This window comes from Pomacea canaliculata, linkage group LG14 (assembly GCF_003073045.1).
Source record: "Pomacea canaliculata isolate SZHN2017 linkage group LG14, ASM307304v1, whole genome shotgun sequence".
Classification (NCBI taxonomy): domain Eukaryota; kingdom Metazoa; phylum Mollusca; class Gastropoda; order Architaenioglossa; family Ampullariidae; genus Pomacea; species Pomacea canaliculata.
In genome coordinates this window covers 19,239,218-19,252,392 of record NC_037603.1, presented here as the reverse complement: position 1 = coordinate 19,252,392, position 13,175 = coordinate 19,239,218, and the positions used below count along the sequence as shown (strand labels likewise).

The following is a 13,175-nucleotide window of genomic DNA, read 5'->3' as shown; positions in this document are numbered from 1 at the left end:
TTGTTCTTATTCTACCCAAAATTAAGGAAACTAGAGAATGTCGGGTGCATAGCACCGGTGTCCGGTCACTTAATCCCCAGACACTCATCCCCGACACTTCATCCCCGACACTTCATCCCGAGACATTTAATCCCCAGACACTTCATCCGACACTTCATCCCCGACACTTCATCCCGAGACACTTCATCCCCGAGACATTTAATCCCCGACACTTCCTCTTCAGGACAAATCAAGAGCAACCCTATAATGATTGTTGGGTGCAGTTAGAGAGCTAGTGCTAATGCAGCTCCAGACAATAGTAACAGACTTTGAGAAAGCTGCGATGACCGCTTTTAGAGAGAAGTTTCAGTCATGTAAAGTAACGGGCTGTTACGCAAAGTCTCTGAACTGGATGAGAAGTGACTATGACGAAGACCGAGTTACGTGGATGGTCAGATGTCTCCAGCACTGGCCTATGTAGTGAGGAAGACATCGTCGATTCTTCGAATTCCTTGATGGTCTACCAGCTACACAAGGCGTCTGTTCTACAATCATGCGCCGGCACAGAGAAACGTGCAAAGAAGAAATACGCCGAGTTAGCCAGGAGAATTAGCAACATTGTTGAGAGATATGAGTCAATGGATCGTCTTCTGTACCTCGATCATTAGTACTTTCATATTGATAACAGCAATTACCTCGCGAACACTCAAGAACAATTTTCATATCATATTGTGAAGATTACATTTTACTTGCTTATATGAATTTTAACTAATGTTGTAGATGTTCAAATGACGTTGAAGTTAATAGCATGATTTGAATTTGAATTATTTGAATTCAATTAAGTATGATTAATTAATAATTTCAATAAAATTTTTCGCTGACTTCATAATTTTATAGTTAAGAATTTAGTTTAGGATGAAGTGTCCTGGGGATGAAGTGCTTAGGGATTAAATGTCTCGGGGATGAAGTGTCGGGGATGAAGTGTCGGGGATGAAGTGTCTGGGGATTAAGTGACTGGGAACCCATAGCACCAGACTATTTAAACGGACATATCGCATACCACCACAAACAGTGTTCATCCGCCTTACAAACAAAAGCATGCTCATGGCTATGGAATTTCCTAGCACCCAAAGTTTTGCTCTTTTCTAGACAAGACAAACAGCCGGAAAATTCCTAATATGGGCGAACACACTTTGAATTAGAATTCAATGAGAATTGACTACCACCACCCTGGCCACCTTACAGGATACACCAACACCCTTTGGCTAAATATTAGCGCTGGATACACCAGAGATGGCAATAGTCATGAAGCTAGTGAACTCTGAACCTCTATGTAACTAACTGAACCTCAAGATAATTTCATTGAACATCCAACTGCGTAGATGTCTGCAAAGAAATTTTTTTAGTAATATATTTATGCGCAGTCTATCAAATAGTTTTGCAAAAGAAATTGAAAGGAAATTAATATATTTACCATCGAACACATAAATTTAACTTTATATTTGACACGTGAGACAAACTTGAAATTTGGCTAAATTTCTCTTTTTATCTATCTAAACATTTTAAAGTCCACTTTAGAAAAAAGACTAGTAGTTACACTGTTTAACTTTTTTCCTGAAGTCCTTTTTACAAAACAAAACAAAAAATAATAACTGAGTTGTTTCTACCGATTTTCAAGCAGTCAAATGTAGACCTTTCTTTCACTTGACTAGTTCAGAAAGAATTTAGAACTTACAACAGTCAAAATTTATAGAATTTTAAAATTGTTTTTTAAAGCGCATCTTTGATCGTTTCCATGGCAAGCCACTTGTATGGCATGTTTAAAAACAACTTTTCCTGACTTTCAAGCAAGAGGAAACTAACAAAATAAAAATAATAAAGATTTGTAAATTACGTTTGTAAGTTTCGATCCCTGTCAGGAGTTAAGTGTTTGGATTAATTTTTTTTTTTCGAGTAAATGAGTGTGAGTCAGTGAGTCAGTGAGTTTTCCTACTCGCAGTATTCATCAAGAGCGAGGAACTGATGAAATATAACCATTTGAGACATGTAGTACCCGATGTTTATGAGTGCATTATATATCATGTAAGTCAAGGAAGAGCAATTACTTTTTTTTTTTTTTTAGTAGGGACTATCTTCAAAACTGATTTCATGTCACTGAAAATATAAATCAGAAAACACTTGAGTGCAGGTTTGTATCTCGTCTGCAGACATTAAAATTTATAATATGCAAATTACAAGTCGGAATTATTCAGCGTTTAATTTATGAATCCCACAGAGACATTTTATTATCCCTTCGTCATGGACGTCCAGACAGACAGGCCGTGAAGACTTCATTGAGCTTTTGAATTCGTTGAGGAACCAAACTTTAACAATCCTTTAAAATAATTTTTGCATCTTGTAGTACTTAAATTGCTTAATTAACATACTATGTTTGATACACCCTTCAACATAGCCTTCTTCCTCTTAATTGCAATAATTTTATTTTTGCACGAAGCAGTACGGTTATAACAAGTTCACTCAGAAACCTCTCTTATTCATGGATTAATTATTGCTACTCAGAGAGACCAGGGCTAATCTTCCTTATTAAACCAACAAAGTTGCTATTCTTTACAAAACAAACGTCTCCATTTGATGTGACTGTAAGTTAAGTACCCGACAAAGACAAAGTCATAGTTACCTATACGCCAGCCCTACAGTCTCTATGACTCCCTCAGTGTGACAGAACTACAAGGACCTCAGGTGTGTCTGTCTGGCGGTTGAGAGATAAGCCAGCAAACACTGTGACAAATTTTGCAACAGTCAAGTTGTCACTGGCTGAGGTTCGAACAGGAAGTGTCAGAAATATCGTGGGCGTGGACCTTTCTTCTTTTCAGGGAATTCTACGGGCTGCGACTGCAGACATCACTCTGATGTCTAAATATATAATTCAATCGGTCACGTGCTTGAAGCTATTAAAAACTTTCTGAAGGTGTACAGTTTCTTTGTTAAGGAAAACTGAATCAAATTTTTATTATAGAGGAATGTATTATAAGTTTTTTTTCAAATTTATAACACTTTTAATGTCATTCCGGGTGGGTAAGTGGGTGGGTGGGTAAGTGAGTGTGTCTGAGTGAGTGAGTATTTTTGCTAGAATTATTTTAAAGCATTTTATAATGCTTGTCAGAATATCGGTCTTGCAATAACAGTTAATTAGCTCGTTTCCTCAATTACCATCCCCTATTTCTGCTACCAGATTCTGGTTGACCTCCTGACCTCCGACGCAATCAAGACCGTGTCGAGCTTACCTCACACTTTCGACTCAAAATAATTTTAAGCATGTGTCTTTTTTTCGTCAGCTTTACCTCTCAATTCATGTTGGCTCGAGCCAGTGTATACACACGCCCAACCCTGATTATGTTCACCGGGTGGGAAAGTATGACCAACCCGTGACTTGTCGCAATGTCAGACGCCTTCCTACCTGCTGCCTGCTGTCGCCATCTTTACCTGTGCGTCAGTTGTGATGACGCCAGCAGCTTGACGATGGAATCAGTCGAGCGTATCGAGTATAAAAGTCAACCCAGGAAGTAGCTGACTGTCATTATACCCGGGATGGGCGTAAACCAGGACGGTTCTGATTGGTTTTGTTCGCTTGAGTTAAACTTCATTCAATCACACCATCGCACCTACATCCTGTTCGTTTTTTTTTTACCGTCATCTGACCTCTTGTCTGGGCTTCAGACTGTGTTAGACTGTGCACGAAGTAACCTTTTTTTTGTTGTTGTTAAAAAAAATTCCAGCAAATAAAAGATTCTCTGTACAGAAAAAAATTGTTTATGAAGGTTTATGAATATGTTTATGAATAGTTTATACCAAAAAACTACAGCTAATTCAGGAGTATCAACAAGAAACAAATCTTTTGTTACTGACAAGTTTGTATACTCAATTAAAAGAATACAGAAGTTCAAACATTCCTGATAAAAATTTGAGCTCAAAAAGTCTACAAAAGAGAAATAATGGATTGAGGTTAATTAAATGTATCAATAGACAGACAAATATATTATAATAATAAAACAGATACCACCACTCACAGAGAAATAAGTTGACAGATTACATGTTTTAATGAGGTTATGTATAATTATTGTCACACATTTTGACGAGTACAAAATAAATAAAAATAAATAAATAAATATTAATATGAAAAATAAGATATAATAACAGAAAGGAAGAAAAAAATGTGTTCAAAGAAATGAGTGAATGAACAAATGAACAAATCTGAAAGGGTGCAAAGAAATTAAAGGAAGCATATTATCTCAGTGTGCATTAAGTCCATGCACCCAGGGTCTGCTGTCAGTAAGCTGGAAGGTAGAGAGAGATAGAGAAGTATCTGGACAACATTTATCACTGGCATAATAAACGGTGTAATTTCAATGCCACTTACTGCAAACATCCGTGTTTTTTTTAACAATTTAAACCACATTAACAACTGATAAGGTATCGCTCAGGGAGTGCACACAGACTGGTCCCCACCTGACAATCGCAATAAAATTCTCTTCAGTCAACCTGCCACCGAGGAGCTTTGGCAGCCAGGACACTCCATGTCTGTGGTTACTCCATGTGCTTGAGTCTACATGACTTGCTTGACCTCCTGTCACGTGACCTCACCACTCGATTATGCTCAGAACATCCGCGATCATGTAAGATCAAAGACATCTTAGACGTTTCTCTGAACCGGGGAAACCCAGGTGACACCACGTGATGTCGACTGAGAGGCCAATGACGTCAGCAACGTTCGTTTCCGGTTGAGTGATTTCTGGCTGTGGCTGTGATGGGATGGGTGATACGGGTGGTGGCAAAAATTGTCTTGCCAAATCCAATCTTGAACCTAGTTGCAATTTATTTTAAAAGTTATTTTCAACAACAACAATAACAAGATGACTTTAATGACGAGGTTCTCCAGCCAAAGGCAAGCTCACTGCACTTTACAAACAAATAAAAATACAAATCTTCTTTTCTTTTAACTAATGGAATTGGGGTCGTTGCTCTCTCAGGTGACATCCTGCTCATAGACCAAGGTGCTGATAAGACACGGTGCAGATTTACTGACCATGCACTCATGTGACGAGAGAAGAACAAGTTAATAATCAAGTCATCAAGTGATTGCTGGAGTCCCACCTTAATACCCAGCTTGTAACAAGATGGATTATTTTAGGCGGGTGACGAAGTCTAAGGGTATTTTTCACAGGAGGGGTAGCAATACCAGAAAGCTAAGGGGAATCCCCTCCTCAGACCCTTAGTGTGAGCTTTAGTTAGTAACACTCGACGAATGCTTTTGTAAATGACTACTTGGAAGACTACTCCAGACATGGAAAGCACTGGGTGGGGTGTGTGTACGTGAGAATGTGATAAGATGTCAGATTTATAGTCGTCAGGAGGTGTGGTTGTTCTGAAGATATTCCCGTGTGGTACGTTACTGCGGTGAGAAGAATTCGAACCCTGAATGTTCACGTGGATGACTGCGAACCCCGCCATTGTCTCCTTGTGACAAGAATCACAAGAAATCCAAGCGCTCGGCGTAGTTTCGCAGTCAGATACCAAGAACTTTTTGTGAGACCGTATACAAAAACGAATGTATATGAGCTGGGTCACGTGACTAGCCCTCATATGCAGAATGACGGACATCCGGCCCCAAAATGTAAGGACGTGCACTTGCTGTGTCGCAACTATTGAAAACTGATGTTGTGGGTTCAGGTCCAGCCGATCTTTGAATATAAAACCTCTTCTTCAGTTCGTTCCCTTTTTTTTTCCATACCTCTCCTTCTATCTTTCTTTCTGACTCGGTGTGTGTGTTAAGATGCATTTGATATCTATCATAAAATAGAATGGTGCGTCCTCCTGCACGTTTGTCTATGCATGTAAGAGTGTGTAAATTCTCTTGGCCTTCCGTTGGTGTCAAGGAAAGATACTCTACATACAAACAATATATTAATGATTTAAATATCTGCACTACTATCTGTACCCATCTGATCTGCACGTGTTGACAAACAAATCCAAATTTATAAACAACTGGCAGCATCTTGTAGTGTCTTGACTTGGACACAACATCAAGGATGACATGTAGTTCACTCCTTACAACAAGTTTGCTGTTGTAATACAGACGAGAACACAGGTGTCAGACATGCTCATCTATCAGGATCCCGACTTAAAATGTTCGTGGACACGAAGCACTGCCACTTGATCCACAGCCACAACTACAACAAAAGGCAACACACTGAGAAGTACGAGTGTGACGGTTGGCGCATTCAACGATATCGGATGATTAACAGCTTTCTGAAGGAAAGAGTGTAAAGGAAGACATGACAAGAAGAGAAAAGGGATGAGACACACGAGCCTGGTTTTACTGTAACTGAATACCTGACACACCGCAGGTAGTCGCTCGGAGAAGCACGGGTTCAGTCAAGCAAGACAGAGAGACTGAGATAGAGCGAGACAGAGATAGATGACTTGCATTCTGCTGAGTGCATCGAAAGTTTGTTACCTTGAGACGTACCCGGAAGAGAAGTTGTTAGAGGACAGCGACACTTGACCATGGTGATGTCAACGACTTGCAGGTAGAGCTGACGAGGTACAAGAGGTGGAGAAGGTGAGATCATAATTTACGACAGGTGAGACGTTACACCTCTCACCTATAAAATGTCAAGTGGTGCATGCACTGTTGAATTTTTTTTCTTATTCCTCCCTCAAAAAAAAAAAAAAAAAAAAAAAAAATCGGACATGTTTTCTCCTCATGCTATTTTTTTTAAATTTGTTTTTGCATCTATCGGTTGAAGTCGTCTGACAGTTTATTGTGTTCAGAGCCGTTATACTGCACGTAGATCTTGCTGAGATGATGGAAGGTGTGCTTGGCTTCTGAGTTTCTAACCTTCTTCACAAAGTCACTTGGAAAAAATTACTAGCGCGCACACACACACTCATTCTTTCTCTCACACACTCTCTCATTCTTTCTCTCACATGCTCTCTCATTCTCTCTCACTCTCATTTTCTCTCTCGCACACTCTCTCATTCTTCCTCACACACTTCTCACTCTCTCTCTCTCTCACTAACACTCATTTTCTCTCTCACACATTCTCTCGTTCTCTCTCTCACACTTTCTCATTCTCTCACGAACACTCTTTTTTTTCTCTCTCTCTCTCTCACACACTCTCATTCTCTCTCTCTCTCACACACACACACAGACCTACAGTCTGACAAAGGAAAGTCCAGAAGAGTTAAGGGAGACAATCTCAGCTCGGAAGGTCCCGAGGCTACTGTGCTCCCTCCCACAGCAACGCTCAAGAAAACTTTAAGTTATCACATGACAATTGTGGAAAGCTATGTGAAAAGAATGTGAATTTATTTTTATATAGTATTTATTCCTAGTTTTAGTCTATGGAGGAGTGAGAGTGAGGAACATTATAAAGAACTCAGACATGCATACGTTTTACAATCAAAATAAGGACATAAATGCACACAATTTTTTTTATTATTTTACCATCCACAAGATCCTCATATTTTCTACCCTAATGTGCATGAACCAAATAATAGAGAAATAAATTACAATACCAACACAAGAATAGAAATAAGCAGATAATCACAGTTATTTATTTATGTAAGAGGACTTAATACTTGACATAAAAAGCAACACTCTATAATCTAGTAGTGAATTTATTTGTGATTGTCATTGAAATAATAATAATGAGGATTTATATCAGGCCTTTCCATAAAAAATTTGCTGAGAGTGTTTTAAATAAACCATAGTTAGACTAAATCATAAACAACCATAAATATATTCGTATAGAAGAGACACCCTGACTTCTACAACAAACACTACTCAAACACAAAGTAAATGATGAGGAGGAGGAGGAAGAGGAGGAGGAGAAGGAGGATGATTAACAGTATTAATCTTTAGAGCTACACACATTAAACAAAATAAGAATCGTAGAAGACAGGACGGTCCAGTGCTGTGGTAGTACAACGCCCGCGTCACCACTGCAGTGAGAATTTAAAGTCCTCGGTTCACATCTTGCATCGGGACTCACATAATTTTTTATACATGTGGCACCTGTTTAGGTTTTGCCTCTGGTGCTGTTTAGTCCACCTTCAACAAAAGTCTTTCTGTTCCTGACAGTGTATGCAAGTGCAAAAACTTTCATGCTATCTCTCTCAGACACACACAGACACACAAACACACATATATATACACACACCCACTTTTTGCTAACAACACATCCCACCTGACATTTGTGGTTTACTCTGTGACATTAAAAAAGGTTTTCATTTTGTTACAAAAAGTTTCTGGATCATGAGGATGCCTGCAAGATTCCCTTGTTCGTCCATACACATAGTGAGCTCCGTCAGCGCACTTCCTGTCTACACTCCTTCCATCCACACATTCCTGATACTTCCCACAGTGGTGTGGGTAGGTGTCAACAGCAGGGAGGTAGATGTTCTCCGTGCTTGGACACGTGTACACAGGTAGCCAATCTATAAAAAGAAAATAACAGCGACATCATCAAGAGATACAGCTGTTGTTGTGGTGTTTGTCACTTCTTTTATTTCCCTTTACTTTCAGTCACAAGGTCTTCTAAAACACATCCTAGAATATTTGATTACCAATGTGTCCAATAGCTACATCTTCAATAATAATTGTCCAGCTGAACAGATTCTTTATTGTTTTTTTTTTCGGTCCTTTCTTTCTTTCTCTCTTTCTTAACTTAACTGCTGACGATGCTGTGGTTGGTGCCGCACTGCAGTTTCCAATCGTTTCTTCTCTTTTCTTCCCGCAGTAGGTGGCATTGGAGGGCGGGGTACAGATCACAGTGGCATCCGATGAAGTGAAGGCAAACTCCTCTCCTTCAGGACATTTCTTCATCACTACTTTGCCCTGTATGCACACCTGATAGTCTCCGCAGTAGTCCGGGTAGGTGTACGGCAGATGCATGATGGGTAGGGAATCAGATGAGCAGCTGGAAGGCTTCGATGTCTTAAAACTGTCGCCTGTCACTGCAAAATCACCCCTTGTCTCACCCATTGACTACTTCTTGGAGTACTGATATGTCTATGTATTTTTTTAACATATGTGGAAAACTAATGGAGTATTGTAACATGTTTGTAATATGAAGGAAACCGTAAAGACCAATCTAATCGTAAAGATCAAGCCAGGATATTTGTCAGAGTTCACGACTCGGGCTGGCTTGAAATTTTTCTCTGCCTTGCAAATACTATTCCTAAATACAATAAAATTTGAGAAAAATTATTTGCATAGTAAATATATTTTTACTTGTTTTCTAGTGCTTTGGCATAATTATTTGTTAAGGTTATTTGTTTTTGTTGGGATGACAATTGTTCTTAGAGCTATCTGTGCATTTAAAAGCGGAATACTTATTTATTTTAGGCTGTGAATGAGTCGAGGTATGCGAAAATCAGAAGAACAGTTGTAGAATTTATTCTCTTATTCTCACAATGGTGTCATTTGCACTCACCGTTTCTGGTCAAATTTGCTGCAAGGTGGGTTCTTGAAGGATCGACCGCCATCACTCCAACCTGAGGGCCGTGAAGGAGACTGGTAAGTAGCTGGTGTGTTTCATTAATACTCACGGAATCTTGTGGTTTGATCGCTAAACTGAAGTTCACTATAATGGAGCCGGGGCTGAAAGGACACACTCTGAAGTTAAAACAACAAAAACGACGACGAAGACAATGATGATGAGGAAACGACGACGACGACGATGATGATGATGATAATGATGATGATGATGATGATGATGATGCTTACCTCAAATTGTTTATTTCGCAGAGTATGGCGCTGACACTGCTAATCAGAACAGACTCAATCTGTGTATAAAATGGAAACAAACATTAACTCTTTTTTTAAAAAAAACTCTTCTATATAATCATGTCCTACATTGATGGATTGACTTATGCATCTGCCATCTTCTTCTTCTTCTAGACCGCTTTATTTCTACCAAGCAAATGATCTTAAGACCTTCATCATCATCATCATCATCATCATCATCATCATCATCATCATTTCATTTCTCATTATATTCTTACGTTGGCACAAAATCTTTTTTGGAAGCCTTGGAACTCTTTTGAATCTGACTCCGCCATCTTCGAGTTAAAAGTTTCGATCACCTCGAATTGTCCTGCACAGATAATAAAAAGTAAAAAGAAGATTACAAAAATTATTCTAAAAAGGTTAACTAACATAATTATTCTGCATATAACATCTTAAAGTTGATTTCAGAAAATATTTTGTGGCAAGTTTATTATTAAGGTCTCTAAGATTATAATTATCATCATTTGATTGAATAACAGTAAATAACAAGGTTAATTGTAGTTTTTATATTGTAGTTTTTATTACCAGTTAAATAATCTAATAATTTTTCCTTACCTGAGAATGCATGTATCCTGTCTGCAATATCAAATGGTCAGTGAAGTGTGTTAATAAACAGGGAGAAAAAAGAAGGAAGGGACAGAAAAAGAATCATTCTAAAGAATGCAAAAAAAAAAGACGAAAATCAAAAAAGTTCTGGAGGATTAAGAAGAAAAAGAAAGAAGAAGAAAAAAAAAACAAAAATAAAAAGCTTCTTTGTAATTGAAGTAGGTGTGAAAATGAGTGTGATGACATTTTCAAGAGTTAAAAATTCATTCTGTATATATATATCGGCCACATTTTTCTTTAGCCTTTAAGCCATTAATTTCTAAGTTTCTGAATTCAAAAGTAAGTACTATATATATTCAGCATAAAAAATAATGAATATAGTTTTCTTTTACCTTCTTTTGAGGAGTAAATAGCAGCAAAAACAACCAGGCCCACGATGGCGAGAATGGCGACAATCACACCAAACAGTATCAAGAGATTTCTTTTCAACAACGGATTACTATGGACTTTAACTGAAAACAAAATGTCCACTTTATCATAGTAATAATTATAATTAATTCTTAACTTACTGCTGTCATTAGAATAAATTACTTACATGTAATGTTCAAGTTCTATACTTGGGATAAACATTTGTAATTAAAGTGTGGTCGTCAAGTAGTTGCTTGATACTGTTGATACTCATTACCATATTTTCTGCTCATTATTACTATAATTTTTAGCAGATAGAAAAGGTTTTTCCAGTAAAATGAAAATGGGTTAGCTGTCTTTTCCAGCATACTCAATTTTTCAAACCACTGTCAAAATGCTAAATATTCATACCTTTATGAAAATGATTGCTTCCTTTACTGGAAACGCTTCTGTTGCTTATTGTCAGATGACGTGTTGATGCAGAGTCTAAAAGGAAACAACAGAAAATGTTTGGGGCAACAATAAAACAGTCACAAGTTTGCGCGCATATATATATTGAAACTGTGTATGTGCATGTCCTGTGGGATACTTTTTCTAACTTTATTTGTACTTATATGCAGGACCACAGACTGAGGTTTCCGTTGTTTCAGTTTGTTTGACTTTTGAATGTTCCTGTGTGCAAATGAATGCAGCTGTCTGAAACATGAATGTGTGAGTCTGTTTGGTGGGTGTGAATAGGTTGTGGTATTATTTAGTGCTTTTATATCGAGCTGCATCGAATTGCCCTCTGGGATAAATAAAGTGTTATCTTATACATTAAGAATAAGCAGAGCGCAACGTTATGAGTGTGTGTGTGTGAGTGTGTTTGTGTGAAAGGGGAGATTCTGATTTTACAATTTCACACCATTTTTAAGATCACAGTCCAAATTTTGCAGGACTACTTCTCTGGTTATAGGTACCTACGTGTGGTTTGTGCTTTTCGTCGTGAAGTATCTTGAATTTTACGTTTTAAAACCAGTATAACCATATAAAACTAACCTACTACACTATTTAAATTTTGACAACGATGTCATTCCAGATGGTAGTCAATGACAAAACTCGAAATTGAACTTTTTATTAAACTAGAAGAGACAGACGTGTGGCGGTCACAGTATTAGCCTCTCTTTCACTGTAAACAAACAGCATCATCTCTACCATCTTGTCCGCGAGCGCACTGAGCTCCGAAAGCCTGTCAGGAGAGGGGACATCACTCTGGCAACGCTGTTTGTCTTTATGATTTTTCTATAAATAGACTGGGTCCTTATCACACACTATATTCTCATAATCTTTATGAAAGCTTTACAAAAACTATCAAACTTACTACTGGAAGGGGAACTCCAGTTGGATATTGCATTGATGATTGGATGCAGTATTTTAAATCTTACTTCTTTATTCTCTGGAAGCAGAACAAGCACATTTGTAACTTTCAGAGTGTCTTGTTGTCAGCTAACTACTTCACCATTAAAACTGTATGTGGACCTAGATTCTTACTTTTGGCGTTATAAATTTCTCTCTTTCTTTCTTTTTTCTTTCTTTTTTCTTTCTTTTTTCTTTCTTTTTCTTTTTTTTTTCATAGCATTATTACAAAGCCCCTCAACCATTCACACATGCACTTTTCAACGGAGAAAAAAACATACCTCCTTGGCATGATGCACCTTTGTAATTATCAAGATTAAGTTCAATCTGTAATTTAAAAAATGTTAGTATTTTTAATATATTTAATATTAATTATATTTTAAATATATTTTATGATATATTTAGTGTAATAATATATTTTAATAGTTATACTTTATATAATTTTAGTGTATATATTTATTTCTATAAACATTTATATTACAAATTTTCAAGAAGTTAAAATATATTAAACCTTACTCGGACTAAAGATTTTTAAGCCATTAAATTGATGTTTTTTAAAACTTTAGCAGTTGTATTTTCTGTCTTTTACTCCATCGCACCTGCAGCTATCTTGGTTAGAAAGGAAATAGTTTTGTGGAAGATAAAATATATATCACTTACTGGCAATCCAGTTGTGGATGTTGCTGTCTTGTCGCTCATGGTGTTTTCAGGTCTCACTGTTATTTTACAGATAGTTGCTGATAGAAAACACAGAGGAAGCAAATAAACAAACTTAGAAAAAACACGATGCAAAAATATTGCTTCTAGATGTTGAAAACAGTCAAACACACAGCATATCTACAGAGGGGTAGGCGTGTATATGTAAACCTCAAGTGTCAATGCCCAGACCTACCTTTCACTTTTCTTTCTCGATCCTGAGATCACTGGCAACAGGTAAGTCCACCTGCTGGGCAAGCTTCATTCTGCACCAGGATGTAATAAAAGTGTCTTGAAT

At 37.5% G+C, this 13,175-nt stretch overlaps 1 protein-coding gene and 1 long non-coding RNA gene across 2 annotated transcripts; both read right to left on the bottom strand.

Moving 5' to 3' along the window:
* Positions 1-7,882: 7,882 nt before the first annotated feature.
* LOC112554895 lies at positions 7,883-10,953 on the bottom strand. The gene is made up of 6 exons (XM_025222972.1): positions 10,771-10,953; positions 10,388-10,408; positions 10,048-10,139; positions 9,770-9,828; positions 9,477-9,643; positions 7,883-8,997 (listed from the first exon to the last, which is right to left on the bottom strand). The coding sequence occupies exons 3-6, from the start codon at positions 10,102-10,104 to the stop codon at positions 8,591-8,593; spliced, it is 690 nt and encodes a 229-aa protein (XP_025078757.1). The 5' UTR covers positions 10,105-10,139; positions 10,388-10,408; positions 10,771-10,953; the 3' UTR covers positions 7,883-8,590.
* Positions 10,954-11,062: 109 nt separating this feature from the next.
* LOC112554915 lies at positions 11,063-12,499 on the bottom strand. The gene is made up of 3 exons (XR_003097346.1): positions 12,463-12,499; positions 12,147-12,221; positions 11,063-11,272 (listed from the first exon to the last, which is right to left on the bottom strand). It is a non-coding gene; the product is annotated as an uncharacterized LOC112554915 (long non-coding RNA).
* Positions 12,500-13,175: the final 676 nt, after the last annotated feature.

Coding starts and splice junctions, on each gene's coding strand:
- LOC112554895 (XM_025222972.1), bottom strand. CDS start 10,104: ATGGCGGAGTCAGATTCAAAAGAGTTCCAAGGCTTCCAAAAAAGATTT. Junction 9,829..10,047: donor AAAAAAGATTTTGTGCCAAC/GTAAGAATATAA, acceptor TTTTATACACAG/ATTGAGTCTGTTCTGATTAG. Junction 8,998..9,476: donor AGCAAATTTGACCAGAAACG/GTGAGTGCAAAT, acceptor GTGATTTTGCAG/TGACAGGCGACAGTTTTAAG.